Source organism: Aythya ferina, assembly GCF_964211825.1.
Source record: "Aythya ferina genome assembly, chromosome: 5".
Taxonomy (NCBI): domain Eukaryota; kingdom Metazoa; phylum Chordata; class Aves; order Anseriformes; family Anatidae; genus Aythya; species Aythya ferina.
The window spans coordinates 25,855,284-25,873,917 of NC_140301.1; the positions used below are offsets into that span (position 1 = coordinate 25,855,284).

The window sequence follows — 18,634 nt, forward strand, 5'->3', positions numbered from 1 at the left end:
GAAATGTGTCTCTTTACAGTGCTTGATTACATAGTGAGAATCAACACATGCAAGAGATAACAGTAGACACTACAAATTTTGGAGCTTGTACACAGAGCTGATTTACCAGCATTGTAATCCATGAGGAAAGAAATACAGAAAACTTCTCTATGCATTGTTCATAACAGTTGTCTCCAAGGCAGGCTGGGATATTTACATTATTATTTTTTTTAATTTTAAGAAAATGTTAAAGCTTTGAACAGATTTCTAATTCCTTGTTTAGTAATAGCTGATGTGCATCTCACTGTATGCTTTCTGTTTATTCTATATTCTCTGTACTTCTAGGAATTTATTTTTTTTTTGACTAACATTGTTGTCTTAAACTTGTAGTAGAAGTCATTTTCTTTAGCCATAAATATTTTTGTTAAGGTAAGTGTTAGACTGGTTTCAATGTAATGCCTTACATAAATAGTATTCTGTCAAAGTTATGTTAAAACACTAATTCAAGTTTCCCAGTCCTGTATTACATGTGCAGAAGGCTGTTCCTTAAAATAACTTATTTTGTGGAGTAACATCCTGTCCTAAGCAATTGGATTACAGTCACATTCTTACTTGTCACTTATAAGGCTACAGGGATGAATGTAACCATAACAAAGGCTTCAAAATATATTCCCTAAGCCCTGTACCACTACTAAAATTTACATTTGAAGTGAAACATCACTGATGCGGTTAAAGCGGCTAAGAATTCATTATACCTCTCATAGATTATTCTGGCAATTATACTGGAGTACAGTGGTAGTGTGACATCTTCCCACTCAGCCACCCCACTCTTACCACTTTACAGTACTGTTGTACAAAGACAATTTTGTTTCACTATGTACATACCTGCTCAAGTTCATGGTATGAGGGTTTATAGCTGTGATGCTCCTTCATTTTCTGGCTGGAGTCCTTGTTTTCCCATTTAACATATGCCTTTTTGCGGCTTAGTAGTGGGCTTGGACATGGGGATGATGGGGTAGGCTGGAGATAAGTATTTTCTGGCATCCTTTCTTTCTTCTCTGTCTGCCTATGAGATACATCACCAACCAGCAGTACAGAATCAGTCTGTGTACCTTTATGAACCACAGCTGGTTTCAGTCTTACTGAGATTTTCTGAGCTGAGGAACCCATCAGCATAATGGTTCGGTCCTTGCTGCCTTCATTGTGTTCCACTACTTCTCCATTAGGAAACGTGAATGGTCCTTCTTCTTGTCCTATAGAACATGCATCATAAATTGAGTCAAGATTTTATCCCAGGAAAGGAGCACAACAGGTACAGTAATTAAATATTATTTTAATGAATAAATAAAACAATATTTGTTCTTTATTTTTACATTAGTAAATGTAAAATTGGTGCCATGGGACATCTTTCAATATCATGTTTCTTGGAACAATGCTGTGCCCTATCTCAGTAGCCTAAATATGGATTATAAAGAGGAAAACACAAGTCTTCTATCACAATCAGAGCATACCTGTCATTAAGCTCATAGAAAAACCTCTAGCTATTTATATGTTAATAAATTTTATACAGACCATTGATCTTACTGCTTGGGCTGGAGGTCTACTGGTTCTAGTTACTATGTTGGTAAAACTCTGCAATTAAATTAACCAAACCCTAAACAATACTGTACAACTCATCTTTAAAAGAAAAAGAAACAAAACAAAAAATATCTAGATATTTTGATCTTTTTAACATGACCTTTCCTCACCGTGGAGTTGCTCTTTGACCCCTAGTGTGCAGAGGTTTGAAGCAAGAGCAGATGTTGGGCTGCTGTCTGGAACTGAAGTTTTGGGTCTTCTTTTGCACTCTATCACAACCAGGTCTTTGCATTGCTTGTGGCAATTCATTCCACAATCTGTAAACAAAACAAACTTTGCATGATTCAGTGGCTCTGTTGTAGTATTTCAGGTCAGCTCTCACACTGTGTTGCTTCCAAAGGAAGCAGGAAAGTTTCTTTAAGATTCTCTACATGCCTTACCTGAAACATATGCTTAGTAACAACTCAACTATATCCCCTTGCTATATACACCTCAAACTCCTTTTCAATATAAAAATATCAAATAGCAACATATGGTTGTAACAGTTCTGACTGTAGAAGTTGCAGAGAAAGCAGATACATGCATGAGGTGGAAAACTGCAAAATACTTGTGAATCTGTTATGTTACATGGTTTTCAGAGAATTTGTATTGCACTCATCAGAAGAGAAGGGTCTGTTTATCAACCCTTGGGATTCAGTGAAGGTTTGCAAAAGTTTAGGGCTATCAGTTCCTTCACCTTTGCATTTCTTTTGGAGCATGCCTGTCATCCTATTCTTGTCACCTTCTCCCTGAGAGGCCAGATTAAATAGGTCCATAGACATAGCAATGGATCTTGGAAAAAATCAAGATGGTTTTTTGTTTGGTTGTTTTGCCATTCACCATTGGTTATAGATTAAATTTAACAAAGAATAAAGTATCTTACCTTTGCATCTGTATCCTTGTTTTATGACTCCCCAAAGCTGAAATTGAAACAAACAGAATAATTTATTAACATATGTCTGTGCACATTTGATACCTCTAGATAAAAATATTCACTAAACACTCCACTCACATCTGAAATTTGAGCACCTGCAGAGTACTTTGCTTTCATATCCTTTTAATGGTAAAAATCAAAATATGAACTATCTACACATCTTCAGAGTAAGGTAAACAGAATATTTGTATGCATGTTCCTTAATCACAAACAAAATAGCTTAACTGAGTCTCTAATGAATACATCAGCAGATCTAACAGCTCCCAATGAAGGTGTAAAACTAGAGTGGATGTAGAATTGTGCATCAGCACTCTTGTTTGATCCCAGCTAAGCCAGGTAGTGGTTGGAGTCAGTTTTACTAAACCTTCCTGTGCCAGGCACAGGGCTTGTGTGTACCAGGACATGAGTTCATATAATCATAGAATACCTCAAGTTGAAAGGAACCCACAAGTCCAACGCCTGGCTCTGCACACGACCACCCAAAACTAAAGCCATATTTCTGAGAGCATTTTCCAAACACTTCTTGAACTCCAGTAGGCTCAGATCCATGAATATTTACAGATATACATACATACAAATATTCTCAGTGCCACTTTCCTGGGGAATCTACTCCAGTGCCCAACCACCCTCTGGGTGCAGAACCTTTTCCTAACACCCAGCCTGACCCTCCCCTGTCCCAGCTCCATGCCATTCACTCGGGTCCTGTCACTGTCCCCAGAGAGCAGAGCTCTCTGGATTTGGAAAGTCTTCTCGGAGAGTGACACAGCCAAATACCACAAGGTAGGAGCCATGTTTAAACAAATAATAGCACTGCCAAGAGGGATTTAAAGGGTACATTAAATAGCTACACAGGCAATAGCCTGATGGTTGTAGTTTCACTGGTGTTTTAAGCAGATTCATTTCTGTATGTGACACAAAGTAATTATGAGATAAAAATAGGCATTTTTCTAGACAATATTAACATAGTTTACTAAAAAGTGAACTTACAAATCCAGCACAGTTGTCGCAGAAAGTAGGCCTTAAATAAGTGGTTTCTTGGAAGTTGTGAGCAAACCCAAGTCCTAATTTGGAATAGATTGAGCTAGCCCTCATAAAGTAAGCAGTTATTTCATCCCTGCTAATCAGACCTTCCCTGAAAATAAACAAGAAAAGGTGTTTGTGAGGCACCTCTTTTCTTAAAAACAATAAGGAGAGCTAAACATACCTTCACAATTTATAGTGGCAATACTTTAATTGGCCAAGAACTACAGCGATATCAGTAATTTTGTCAACAATTAACAAAGTCTACAGAAGCTTTTCTACACATTACAATTGCAGCTTGTAAGGATAAATGAACTACTTGTATATGAGGTGCAACCTCAAAACTATTTTAAAACTTTGAAATAACCATGTTTGCATTTTTCCATGCTTTAATGTGTTGAGAGAAATATTTTTAATTTGGCCAAAATAGACATTTACCAATTCTCTCTCTCTCTTTTTTTTTTTTTTTTTTTTTTTTTTTTTTTTTTTTTTACAAACAGGCCATCTTTGGAAAGTTCCTCAGTAGTATATACTGCATATCATTCTAAAAATATTTCTTCTTCTATTATCTCTGTTCTTACGATGCTTTTGTCAGTTATGTTTTCATTTCCATTTGTTGGTGAAGAGGATGATTTTACCATTCTAGTGACAGAAGTAAAAAAAAGTAAACAAACAAAACCACCAACAACAAAACAACAGAATAACACACACAGGACCTACAAAGTTGATAAGCAGAACTAGGTTAAGAGGTTTGTAAGTACTTACCAGTCTTTAGTCATTACACAAAATGAGAATGGAAAACTGGCTGCTATCTTTTCAAATTCTTCCTGAGAAATGTATCCATCCTGATCATGGTCATAATTTTTGAAGACAGACTGTGTAAAATAATAGTAGAATAGTTTATAACATGGACAGAAACTATTGAATTACCACTTCAGAAAGTCTTCACAGTATTCAGAGGATTCCTCTCCCACTTTCCCTCAATATCTATTCAACAGTACAACAGTTTTTTTTAATTGTTTTTCTTGCTTGAGTCTGAAGAAGCATTATGATTTCTTGATTTGTAGGAAGGTATAGATAAACCAACATAAAACAGACTGAACACTTCACAACACTAGCTCTTATTTCATCAGTCTTTAAGATCATCATTAAGGCACAACTTGTACTAATACACTCAGTTAATGCTGTCAGTGATGCTCTAGCCAAATCCGTGCAGCTGCCTGGGTTATTTGGTCAGTTTAATGTTATGTGAGAAGCAGCTGTATGACAGACCTATTTTCACTTATAGGGTGACATCACTGATTGTGTCTGGCCCTATTTTTTTCCCTGCTTTGTGTCTTTTCATACCTAAACATTGAGACTATAATTGAGGTGTAAGGTAGATAGTCCAACTGTACTTACATCCACCATCCTCTGAACATGTTTGCTGATGGTTTTTGGATCAGGTTTTGGGGCTACTCCTGAGGCCCAGTCTGCAACTACTGGTGGTCTGGAAGGTGTCAAAGGCTACAATAAATTGAATGGAACTTTATTAGTACTATGTTAAAATATTTTCAGTGTAATGCTTCCTCAATTTGTGATGATGAACTGTGTGATACAGGACTGCAGAAATGGCTTATCTGACCCGACATCATACTTTTGATAATTATGTGGTACTTCAGAGCAAGCTTTTCCCTCAACTGTCCAAAACAATGGTTTAAATTCTCACAGTTCACTGGCAACCCTGCAAATTCCCTCTTTTCCATGTTTATAAAACAAGAACAAAAACTGCACTCATAGGTTTGATCATTTGAGTCATGTAAGAATTCTTAACTTAAAAGAACCAATATGGTTTGTCAAGGTTGAGCCTGATGTCTCTATAAAAGTAACTGCATTTTTGTTTGTACTGTGAAAACCAACATTGGTGTTGTCTCACATATGCTCTCATTTATGCTTCATCATCATCCTATTCAACCATCAAACTATTTATGCTTTAACAGATTTTGCTCAGTCTATGAAGTTTATGCTAAGCCAAAAACATATAAAATAAAATGAATGCAAGGGATAAAATTTAATTGCTCAAAATTTGTTTTGTTAAGAATCTGGAAAGGCTCTTACTGCCGCTCGGTGACTTCTTGGCTCTCGTGCATATGAAAGCTCATAAATTTCATCTTCTGTGTAGTACAGATCAAGGGACAGCTGAAAACAAACACAATATTAGTTTAATCCCAAAGCATTTGCTGCTACTTGATTCATTTCTTCCTGGCACACATTAGTATATTATGGTGGGCTATTTTTTAATTTAGGTTGCACCACAGGAAAAAAATGCATTTGAGCTGCGTAGGCGTTGACCATGATTTGAAATAGGCACATTTCTATATTCCAGTATGTTGCTGCTGTTATCTGGAAATCTGTAACATTACACAGCTACAGCCACTAACAGGCAAGTGACTGAAGGCATAACTAGCTGTGTGTTAATAAGTAACCTGAAAAAAAAACCTGTTACTCCCATTATATACAGATAGTCTACCATGCAACTAAGCACAATTCCAATGAAACTGTCTGTCAACCATAATTCTCAGAAAATTCTCGTTTCAACATGTCAGGGGACCACACTGAACCAACGAGTATATGACGAGGATAAAAGATGGACTCTCATATGTTTAGTGAGAACTTAGATGTCAACTGCAGTTATGTAAAACAAGAAACTTTACACCTGGATAAATAAAGGAATATGAAAAAGTTATCAAATTTATCTCTTTGCTTATGGGTGTGCCCCAGAAAATGGTATAGCAAATAATTGGAAACAATTTCAAGTTAAGTTTTTAAGACTGGCAACATGACGCTTTTTGACTGTATGAAAATATTCACATTAGAAATGTGAAGCAAGTCTGAAGAAAATATAATGTTGAAATACTCTCTCCGTAACAAAATTAGTTTCAAGTTATCCTAGTATATCAATCCAGATGGTGGCACTCACATATATATAAAATAAGAAACCAATATACTGCGGAATGCAAATAACACATCAGACCAAAGCTGAATAATGTGGCTTAAATTTTATATGTGCAACAACTTTCTTGTGAATGACTAAAAGATTGCTGTTGTAGTAAAAGTAGTGAATAATTTTTGATTCCTGGGGAAATATTAAAGTACTTTCTAACACTCAAAAACTAGTGCAAATGTCAAGATATTTCTATTAATTATTGATTCATGTATGTAATCACTACTACCTCTTCAAACTGATTTGGCTGTTGTTAGGAACACATAGGAGAAAGAGTGTTGAGAGAAAAAAAAAAAAAAAAAAAAAAGGAACAAACAAGAAAATCATACAGCCTGGAATATTAGCAGTTGAGAAACTCCTGCTTTGAAATGAAGAAGTATTTCTTTTATGTTATGTCCTGTAATATATAGTTACATGAACTTGTGGCCAAAGTTCTACAAGCTTGTAATAGGCACTTTTATAAAATGTTAGTGAAAAAGATCTACTTCTAATCATTTGAGACAAAGCATTTAAAACATTTTACAGGAAGAAATTCACCACTTTATGTAGCTGTATGAGAAGTACTGAATAGCCTGTTTCAGGCCCTGGGCACAAGACCTTACACAAGTGTTCCCAGAGAGGACAAATAACCTTAAGCACATGAACATTCTAACTATCAGGTTTTCCTGAAACAGGGCATATAACCAGAAAGAGTCAGCAGGCTATCTAGCTTTTCCAATCTGTGAGACTTGTTAGGGCCAAACAAAACTGAGAAACAAGAAAATATTAATTTTGTTCGTAACATGTACTGACTAGAGATTACTAGAAGCACAATACAACTACACTTGACTGATCTTTATGTCAAACAGTTTTATTAGTATCAGAAGAAACTTGGCTAGAAGTGTGGTATGTTTAACCCTACACATCTTGAGGAACCCCTTTTATGTGCAGGTTTATATGTTCAACACGAGCAAGCATTATATGCAATCTTCTGCCTCCAAGGTGCACCCTAAGGAAGCTTTCCACCTTTTTCCCTATTTAGGCTTAATCAGCAGAGGAGTCAGGGTGCTTCCGTAGGGAAAGTACACACAGAATGTATGGTACCATAGTGAAATGTAAATAAATGTTTCCTTTCCTTATGTAAGTAATTGGGAGCAAATTTCAATAAACTTTAAAATAATAGTGTTCATGAGGCACCTCTACCCTTGCTGCCAGGTAAACTAACTTTTTCTCCTCTTCTGTTATTTTACACTTCTTTAAGGAAAAAAAAAAAAAAGTCTTAACAGTGTTATAATTAATGGAATTCTCTACTTAGTTTAATTTGAGAGGTACTTGAAAATCATTTTTTAAACAGAGGTATTTATCTCATCCAATAGACTTACTGTAAGCAAATGAACAAGGTCCATATTAGCCTCCAGGGGAAGTGGCATTTCCTGGAGTTGTATCAGCTCATTTATGTGGTTATACAGAGAGTACAGTTTGTATATGTTAATTTTCTTGTCTTCTAAGTAGTCTGGCATGGCCTCATGAAGTGATATCAAGTCTTTCAGGTGAACCCCAAGGATTGGGATCTTAAAGTTAGTGCACTCATTATAGGCACGTCGATAACTGTCATAGTTTTTGTAAGACGAAAGCAATTCTGTCATTTCATTAAACACCTAAAAAGAAGAGAACACAAATAATCAAAAGTGGTTCCTCCTTCTGTTCTGGGCATATATCACAAGAATTTTCCATATTCTTAAGTGGTTTGCTCACTGTGACTCTCAACATTGATTTAAAAATGTAAGGCTCCAAATGAAATCTAGTTATTTACCTTGTTTAAATTAATAATACATCTTATGTGCCTCATTTATAATGCCTTCCTACATTCCCTATTAAGTCAATTAAAAGAAAGAATCTTCTCAAATCAAGGGAATGCTTCTGCAGATAAAGCAGCTGTCACGTCTCTGACCTTCCTAAAATCAAGCATCCTCACCTTACAATGTGGAATGTAATTCTCCAACTTCCAGGTCACCAGCTGGAATGGACTGGCAGAGAAACCTTACACTGTGCTGTGATTCTATCACAACATGACCAGAACTCTTGCAGTTCAAAGTGGCACATCTGTGTCACTTTAAGAAGACTTTCTTCCTTGATAAGGATGGTAAATATATCATAACTTGTTGCAAAGACCAAACAAATCTTACGTCTAGCAATATAAACACCTTCCTTGCTTATAACTGTACAGGCACAAAACTGACTTTTAATGTTATAAAGTCACTGGAGCATTTATTTTATTTGTTTAGTTGGTTGGTTTGGGTTTTTTTTTTGGTTGGTTGGTTGGCTTTTTTGTGGAAGTTCCTGTCTAACCACTTGATTTTTAACCTTCACAAGTTAATCTTTTTAGTTAAAATTTAATTACTTTAGTAGTGTAAAGTTTATTTAATTACCAACCTTAATTTACTTAGTTTTTATTAGTGCTTATATACAATTTCTTGATGCAAAAAGTTACTCAAATCATAGGCACGTGCAGTACACTCCTCACAACGAGGAAATTTGTAAAACAACATGCTTCTAAAATAAGCTTGCTAAACTGGATCTATAGATCCTGAGATCTGCACCAGTGGGAAGTCATTTCAGTTCTATACTCCAGATATGCACTGTTCATTAAAGCTGTTTAAATATACCGTGATCAAAACAAATTCTTTAGATAACTTTATGAAACCTTTCAGGACACAAATAAGATAAAATAAAGTGTATTAGTCTCTTAAGACCAAGTGACTAAAGCCATTTCATAAAACCAAACCAAACCAAAACAAACAAGCAAAAAATCTTCACAGTTTTAGTAGCTGGAATCACAGCAAAAATATGTCCATTCTACAACTCACATGAATTAAAATGAATATATCAACTAACTCCCAATGTTACACTGTATTACAATATATGTGTCTTGGAGTTAAGTTTGTTCAAGTCTCAAATAGATAAAATCTGTCATAGGGAAAGATTAGATGAACAAAACTGGTCTTTTCAGGTTTAAAGTGCAAATGTCTGTGCTAGCATTTTATAGACTCAGGCTGGTGAGTGTTGCTATGGATAGCAAAGTTTTGTTCTCAAATATTCTAGGATCTAATTGTCTGCATTTGTATTTGAACGCTATTCTGTGCTACTCCATGTAAATGAAAATGCATCTTCTCAAACTCAAACAAAAAAATTGAGAAAGCTCTACAAATCTCTAAGAGAGGGTTGAAAGCATAGGACTAACTGGTGTTTGTAAAGATGAAATGACAACCAAAAAAAAAAAAAAAAAAAAAAAAGAACAGAGAGAACAGAGGGAGTCTCCCTTTTTCTTTTTCTTTTTTTTTTTTCTCCTCTTTCTATCTGTCAGATTTAACAAAGTAGGCTTGGTTTTTTGCATGTGCGCGTAGGCAATGACAAAAAAAACCTTAAAGTTATCTCATTTATAAATCAATACCAACCTTAGTTACATCATGAGGAACACATGAGCTTGTTTCCTTGAGTCTGGAAATGGAACTGTGACAGAGACCTCCTATCACTGCCATTAATGTATTGAAATTCTGCAACTGGTGAAGCTTCTGTGTTGACATAAAAACAGTCAGTATTTATTATTTAAAGGGTGAAATTGTTCTACATGAATACCCAAATTCTACATTTCCTCTATTGTTCAGGGACAAGTTTAATATTGTTCTTACAAGTTTTGTCCCATAATCCATAGCAGTTCATACAGTAGAAAGATAAGCAGTTTCAGCTTCAGATCTCACCAGCTGATTGAAAAGGAATTCTAGTTTGTTGGTGCAGTTTCTTCAGAATAGATATGAGAAAGCCATAGTGCCATTGAAGATAATGTAACTGAATACGTGGTATGAACTCACACATATGTACACTGTATATATGAATCAGAAGACCACTGCCACCACCTCTTTCCTAGCTGACCCCCCACTAGTAGCGTGGGAAGAGCATCTAAAGGGCTGTTACAGAGAAAGACAAAATAAATAACTGTAGTTATTTATTTATGTAGGGTTTATGTGGCAAGGTTTTGGTAGCAGGGGGTCATAGGGATGGTTTCTGTGAGAAGAATCTAGAAGCTGCCCCATGTTTGGTAAGGGCCCCACTGCTGACCAGAGCCAAGCTAATAAGCAATGTTGCTTTGCGCCTCTGTGAGAGCATATTTAAGACAGGGAAAAAAACGCAGCACCACACAGCAGCTGGGAGACTGAGAGGAGTGAGGAACAGACTTGCAGGCACCAAGGTCAGTGAAGAAGGAGGGGGAGAGGTGCTCCAGGCACTGGAGCAGAAGTCCCCTGCAGCCTGTGGTGGGGATCATGGTGAAGCAGGCTGTCCCCCTGCAGCCCATGGAGTACCACAGTGGAGCAGGGTTCCACGCTGCAGCCCGTGGAGTAGACCACAGTGGAGCAGGTGGACCTGCACTGATGGGAGGCTGTCGCCTGTGGAAGACCCCTGCTGGAGCAGATTCCGGGCCGGACCTGTAGCCTGTGGAGAGGAGACCACACAGGAGCAGGTGACCTGGCAGGAGCTGCTGCCCTTGGGGGACCCTGGTTGGAGCAATTTGCTCCTGAGGGATAGATCCTGTGGTACAGACCCATATCTGGAGCAGTTCTGGAAGAGCTGCTGCCGGTGGGAAGCCCACGCTGGATCAGTTCATCAAGGACTGCATCCTGTGGGAGGGACCCCACAGCACAGAGGATGAGAGTGACTGAGAAGGAGCGGCAGAGAAGAAGCGCTGTAGACTGACCATAACCCCCATTCCCGCGTTCTCCTGCGCCGCTTGGGGGGGGGGAGGAGGTGGAAGATGGTGAATGGGGGGGGGAGGTGCTTTTGGTTTCTTTCCTTTGTTTCTCACTTCTCTAGCTTGTTAGTAATAAGCAATAAATCTTACTTTCTCCCTATGCCGAGTCTGTTTTGCCTGTTACAATAATTACTGTGTGATCTCCTTGTCCTTATCTCAACCTTTGAGCCCTTTTCATCGTATTGTCTCCCCATTCCTCTTTGAGGAGGTCCCCCTCCTCAAAGTGAGAGAGAGGTTGTGGTGGAGCTCAGCTGCCCACTCGAGCGGAACCACCACAATAACACGTGTCAAAATTTAACTGACCTGTGCAACATGAATGAACTTGATGAACACTTCAGCTCGAAGCTGTGGTGTTGGTCTACTGAGAACCATTAGCTGCACCCACTGAGAGATACCATTGCAAAGAGCAATTGATCTTTCCATCGTTGGATTCTCCTTCACACAACTATTCACAATGTAGTTTTGATAATCTGAGAACTTAAAAGAAAAAAAAAAGTATATTAAAATTCATCTTCCATTTCATACACCTTGTGATCTGTTTGCAAATAAAGGTGCGCTTTACAAGTTAAATACTAAAGAACAAGATCTATCTTGCACTTTAAATATCCATAAGACTCTACTTTGTCAAAGCTATGTTCAGCTTTCTTTAAAGCAGACTTGCAGTAATTAACTGCAGAATGCAGAAATTAACTGAAAGCATCTTTTCTTGATGATTTGTATCACATCACTTGCATCATGTATATCCCACAAGCTTTGACTCTTATAAACCCTAGGATGAGCAAAGTTGGGGTTTTCCTCTCCAGTGGCTCCACAGATTGGTACATTACATTTAACTAACATTTGCCATAGAAACCTAGATTCAATCAATCTAGTAATTCAGTAATGGTTTATATTCAAATTATGTATCTACATCACACTTCTGAATTAAGCTGTACAAAAACAAAGAAGCAAGTTCAATCATATTTATATAAAACTGTGATTAAACCCATTAAGAAATAAGAAAGGCTATGGACTCCTTAATATTTTGATATGGGTTGTGAGATTGTTGTCTTTTACCAAAATGATCCAAAATTGTTTAGGGGACAAACAGTTTAAACATTCTTTGAAGCCATTCTTCCCATTAAGATTAAAAAGAAGCAATCATTTGTTTTTGTTGATGCAACATTTATCTGTTCTCTTGATATATCCATTAACAGGAATGCACAGAAATGTAACTAATCAAAAGATTTGACAGGAGATTTATATACTCATTCTTTACTATGGGTACTAATACTGACATCTTACCAAAAACTTTTGTAGCCATAGTAGATATGTATTCCTTTCTTAATGTCAGAGAAATACATGTATATACTGAATGGCACTGATCCTTAAGGAAAGGTCATAAATTGTAATACTGCTATGTTTCTTGCCCATTCTCTCTGTGTTTTTAACTTTGTTTCCCCCCACCCATTTAATGAGAACTATTAATACTAAAAAGCAGAGACAACAGCAGACACCTGGATTCATCTTATGAAATTAAAAATGGAAGAAATACTATGAGTAATAAGTAGAGCTCTCTCTAAGATTTCATAGCATGCACTTACAGTTATTGTTTGAATGGTGAACCATAGCCAGATTTGGCTGGATGTTGAAATTTAAGCAACCACTCTCTACTGATAATTAATTTTTCAACATCTGACTACATAATTATCAACTTTGTAGCAGTTTCAGTGCAATTATAAATCAGTTTGATTAATTTATATTTTGTTGTCACCAGCTCTCTCCTTCAGAAAATGATTTATTTATTTTTTTTTTAATGCTGAACAAGTTTATATTTAATACTACTTAAAGGCTCAAGATAGCTGTAAAAGAACTGTAAGCGGCATATACTGTAAAGAAGTTCAGGTACTTAAATAATGCAAGGGTCTGGTATTGTAATGACTAATTAAAGAGCCTCAACATTAAAGCAGGTTCTTATAAGAGAGCATAGGATCCTTGTATTTTATAGCTATGCATTAAAATGATTTCCAAGTGCAAGCATACCTGCAGTCATTACTTTGTGAACACCACTCCCTGCATTTTTTGCTGCAAGATACAAGGTGTCTCCTGGAAGATTTTGCTATGTGCTGTATATGTGTAGGGGATCAAGTATTCCTTTCTCATTTTCAAATGACTGAGTCTATAAGTAGTTATGCCAATGACTGATAACATAACAGGCCATTTGCAGTCTCGTTCCTGCTATATTCTGCCCTGTTAGAAAAGGATTCTGTGGCTTAGCATATTGTGAATACATTCTGCAAAGAGTTAATGATTAAAGCTATTTCTTAATTACACACTTTTTTCCTGATCTGAGGTTTCAGTAAACTCAATTTATACCAAAATGCATGCAGGTATGTAACTGTAATTTGGAGTACTATGACAAATCCAAGACTCTGACAGCAATCATACTTGCTATGCTCATTAATCACTAATTATTTTATGTCTGCACAAAGCCTTGAAAGCATTAAGACTTGTATAAGCTTTAAGTATTAGTACTGCCTACAGGCAGCATGTCTATGCATGACTTTGGTTGTACAGCTGTTTGAATTTAGCACAATACTTGAAGAGTCACGTGCAGTCAGCTCAAAATAAACTACACATAAACTACACTAACACATGACTGAAATTTGCAATCTACTGAGAGCCACCTTCCTTACTAGACCTCATTTTCAAATTCTGCTATTTTGAGAAAAAAAGTGTCTGATTTTTTCTCTGCTTTCAGTGTTATCACATTGACTTTGCAACTCAATTACATTTTGGTGTCTAATGTTTACTATTCTGTTTCATCTGTGAACTGTACCATGTTTGAATAAAAATAACGGATTATAAAAGGATGCAAGTGAGGCCAAAGTGTGTAGGGAAACTAGCATCTTAAAATGCTGTTTTCTCGACTGCTTACTTATCCTTGTTTTTTTGTTACACACACACACAAAAAAAAAAAAAAAAAAAAGGGAAAAAAGGCAAGCACAGTCCAGTGACTCCTTATGCAGAAAAGCCCTTAGCCACTGTATGAGAATGATGCATTGTTTCCTACTTTCCTATTCCAAAGGAAATTAACACTCTGGGAGCTTTCCAAGTTTCCTTCATACCTTTTCAGCTTGACTGATGATTTGAGTCAAAGGATGATGTTTGTTTCTGTGCCCAATTATACCACTTGTTCTAATAGGGACAGATTATTTGGAAGAAGATTGTTTATTCCTCTTCCTTCCAATGGACCCTGCCCTGACTCTCTTGCATAGCTACCATAGCTACTTAAAAGCTTCTACTCTCCCTCTCCCCCCCCCCCCCAACTGTAGGGAAAAGAAAGGTACTCAGAATAAGTATCACTGGCCAATTCAATTCCAGTAAGACAAGAAGGGTCTGGACACAGACATAGGCATATATTTGTCCATACATATAATTGTTAGCATAAAATTGAAAAAAATTCAACTCAGGACACTAACACTCTCTCAACAACAGTTGGATTTGGTCCATGCATATATCTGTATGGATATGGACAGCACAGACCAAGGAATATTCTTAACACACAGCATGCATCAGTATCCTTCTCTAGAAGACATGATAGTTTAGCCCTGCAGATGCAAGTTGAGCTGTAATCAGTCTGCTTGATTTCAGGGCCAGGGAACTTAACTACTTCATTTTGTTGTACTGATACACAGATAACAGTTTTCTCAGCTGCTTCTGTAATTGACCTCGACGTTACTAGCCCTCCAGCAAAACTGTTTTACTTGCACTGCAGGGTTAATCTTGTAATACTATTCCTCTCACATCTTTTCTACATCATTCCTGCTTTTGTTTTAAAATATGAAACAAAATAAATTACTTACTGATATTCTTCTGAAAGACTTAAATTCCAGATAGGTAAGGTGGTCTGACAGCTCCTCTGGCTCAAGGTGATCAAAAAGAAGTGAAACTTTCCGTTTCTTGCTGGTGTTAGCCTTTACACGCTGTGTCAGCTTTCTAGACCAGTCCCTGGAATTTCTTTTAGAGAAATTTTAAAAACAGAATTACCCCGAGTTATCTTCTGAAGATAATTTCTTTTCTTCTCTTTATAATACAAAATTTACATTGTTTTCATGTTTTACTGCATTAAAAAGTTGATTACCTGAATTTCTAAACAGCAAGCTTCTGTCACATATTACAGATTATATAAGAATACATTAGTATTACATTAATGAAGCACATAAGTACAGTACAACTATATTACTAAACAAAACAAGATCATATACTGCACTTTCCAAACTGCTGTCCTAACTTTGGCTTTATGGAACGTGTACAGTGTTCTTCGATTTATTAGGTCTTAACATATTTCATTGACCTGCATCTGAATAAGAATTATTCCTCCTATGATAGTTGTCTTCAGAGTAACAAAATTTACTTGAGTATGAAAAACTAAATATCATCTTTCATAAACAGATATAAAGTGCATGCCAAGTTCTGCTTTGTGTTTGCCTGTGTATTTCCAAAGTACGAATTTATAGTTAGGCAGTTCCACAGTTATCTTACCCTAACATAACAAGGAAGGTTCCCTTCCCAAGACAGAACTATGCTGTAGAGTTTTATGTACAGATGTAGGGTTTGTTCATGACAGTATAAGTCATCCTACAGCTAGAAATCACACAAAATAAAGAGTCTGACAATGCAATAAACTGTATCTTCTATCTTACCTTTGGCTTTAAAATGCAAACACATTTTACCTCCTTTATTACCCAATTAAAGTTTACTTTCCTTTTTCATCAACTGAGTCAGTAAGACCTTCCAAAACCATTAGGCCTCTACAAATTTTCTAAGTTCCCTGGATAGAATAAAATTTATCTGGTACAGAGCACAGTCTACACAACAGTTCAACTGAACGTCAGCCATTCTTGAAAGGCATTCTATTCTTCTATGTAATATATATTTTGACTATAATAAGGTATACATTCTTCTAGGATAAATAACAGTCAACTTATCTTATTACAGACTAAACCTAACCCACTGTAGGATCATGACCCTGTTGTACTGGAAAGATATTATATTTGAATAAAGGAAATTCAGAACAAAAGCTTGTTTTCTAAGCATACTGAAACTTCTGCACTCACATTTGAGTTGTGTCAATTAGACGACAGTGTAACTCCTCACCATTAGCTTTAACCAGTTCTTGAAATTCCTCCATAGTTGCGGATAGTTTAGAGTCCATTTTGAACATAACCCAAAACTCTGTAATCCAATATCTATTGTATGGTGAAAAAACAGAAATACAAAAATAAAGATGTTGCTTTACCATGAGTAAGGCTGAAACTTAGATAGTTGCTATAGATGCTCCAGTCTATCATTTGTTTTTGATCAACTTTTTGATCAACTTCAGGGGATAAACCATGCTTTTAAATGCTTCTGCTTTATTCTATCAGAAATCAAATATTCAAGGTTAAAAAAGAAGCTACTTATTTCTGTATATAGAAATTCTGTATAAAACTATAGTACATTTTTGAATGGAATTCAGTAATTCAATATTAAATCTTCTGTTTTCACATTAAATTTAGATAATATGCATGCTGATTATTTTCTTCATGATCTCACAAATATCTTCTATATTCCTTTAGAATTTGAAATAATTCAGTCTGAAAACACACTGCGCTAGTCAGAATTTTAACTATTAACTGAAGAAAAATTTACTATTTAAATTTGTTTGGTGGTGCACCAAATATCTTCTGAGAACTACACTTTTCTGTGTTGGGCATTCAAAATGTTTCTGTCATGTATTTTATATTTCAGTTCCCATATGTGAATTGTCACCCATTGTGGTAAGTTGAACCTGGTCAGCAACTAAACAGCGACCCAGTCACTCACTCATTCCTCCCTCCTGCAGCAGGACCGGGAGAGAATAGAAAGGGCACAAGTGAGAAAAACTTGTGGGTTAAGATAAAAAGAGTTTAACAATCGAATAAAAGAAGAAAAAAAAAAAAAAAAGAAAAGAAAAAAAAAAAAAAAGAATGAAAAAACACCACCAAACAAGTGTTGCAATGGCAATCACTCACAATCTCTCATGAGCAGACCGAAGCCCGTGCATTATTCAAGGTATAGCTACTTTGGAATGGCAACTCAGTTTTTATTGTTGAGCATATTGTTATATGGCATGGAATATCCCATTGTTCAGTCTCGTTCAGCTGTCCCAGCTTTGTCCCCTCCCAACCTCTTGTTCACTCCTTGCCTACTCTCTGGGGTGCAGGGTGGGAAACTGAGCAAGCCTTGATGCTATGCAAACCTGTGCAAACACTGTTCACCACAGCAACATTTTACCTGTTATTGTAAACACCATTTTAGTCATAAATTCGAAACACAGCACCATACAGGCAGGTACGAAGACAATTAATACAATCCCAGCCAGACCCAGTACACCCATACACATAAAGATCTGTGCTTGTTGGAAGAATGGAAATGTGTGCTCTCATGGATGCATACATGTATATACATCAGTCTGGCAGGAAGCAAAAATGTTCCCTGACCACACACAATAGCAAAGCACTCTGACCTAACAATCTACTTTGAGATTCTAGAATCACCATTTAAACAAACAAACACTTTCATAACTGATGCTAGTTATTTCCTATTTCATGTAAAGAAGAATTATCATATGCTAATCTGTTACCAGAGCTGTATCTTTATTTCCTCCTTTTTGTTTTCTCTACACTAAGATATCAAATTTTATCACATTTAGTCCAAAAGAAAAAAAAAAAAGTGATAAGCAATCCAGGATATTTCAAGTGACTAAGAACAGTTACTAGGGAAAATTACCTAATAAATACAATGGTGTATTTATTAGGTAATGGTGTATTTATTATGTATTTTGCTTAGTATTAAAGTAGCTGCAATATCCCACATCATTTTTTTTTTTTAAATAGACCTATATAATAATATTAGACACAACGCTACTGATTCCTGAACACTGTCAATTCTCACTGATGTTCAAGGTACAGCCTTATACAGAATCAGTTTGAAACTGACCCAGTAATTCATGCACTGACTTTAATGGATCTACACAAGGCTACCTGGACATTTTTTAAGTTGCTAAAGTGAAATTTGAAAAGATGAAGAAATGCAACTCTTTCTCTTTCAATGTCATCTTAAGATATGCAAAAGCATTCTTCTATATGGTACAGGAACAACTGCAGACTAATAGCTACCGTATGAGAATATTCTTACCTCACAAAATAGCATATCTTTACACATAGCATGGAAGATTTCTTTTCTAAAGCACTAAGATAGGTAGAAAACTGTTAAGGAAAATCATATTTATCCACATATGATATGAAATGTAGCA

General features: G+C 36.2%; 1 protein-coding gene across 5 annotated transcripts in view; it reads right to left on the minus strand.

Annotated features, from left to right (window-relative positions):
- The window catches only part of RASGRP1 (RAS guanyl releasing protein 1), a 43,839-nt gene that overhangs the window by 4,682 nt on the left and 20,523 nt on the right, over nucleotides 1–18,634 (minus strand). For 3 of the 5 annotated variants that reach the window (XR_014694010.1, XM_084522360.1, XM_084522362.1), the window contains exons 4-16: nucleotides 18,517–18,587; nucleotides 16,416–16,547; nucleotides 15,162–15,315; nucleotides 11,620–11,793; nucleotides 9,968–10,084; nucleotides 7,895–8,170; nucleotides 5,648–5,728; nucleotides 4,952–5,056; nucleotides 4,316–4,425; nucleotides 3,518–3,662; nucleotides 2,480–2,516; nucleotides 1,728–1,874; nucleotides 865–1,232 (exon numbers count right to left, since the gene is read on the minus strand). Coding sequence is in view for 4 of the 5 variants with exons in the window: in XM_084522360.1 (XP_084378486.1) it covers nucleotides 865–1,232; nucleotides 1,728–1,874; nucleotides 2,480–2,516; nucleotides 3,518–3,662; nucleotides 4,316–4,425; nucleotides 4,952–5,056; nucleotides 5,648–5,728; nucleotides 7,895–8,170; nucleotides 9,968–10,084; nucleotides 11,620–11,793; nucleotides 15,162–15,315; nucleotides 16,416–16,547; nucleotides 18,517–18,587 (1,917 nt within the window). In the remaining variant the exon portion in view is untranslated. The remainder of the gene's footprint in view (nucleotides 1–864; nucleotides 1,233–1,727; nucleotides 1,875–2,479; nucleotides 2,517–3,517; nucleotides 3,663–4,315; nucleotides 4,426–4,951; nucleotides 5,057–5,647; nucleotides 5,729–7,894; nucleotides 8,171–9,967; nucleotides 10,085–11,619; nucleotides 11,794–15,161; nucleotides 15,316–16,415; nucleotides 16,548–18,516; nucleotides 18,588–18,634) is intronic. The other 2 variants (XM_084522361.1, XM_084522363.1) reach the window with 1 other exon arrangement.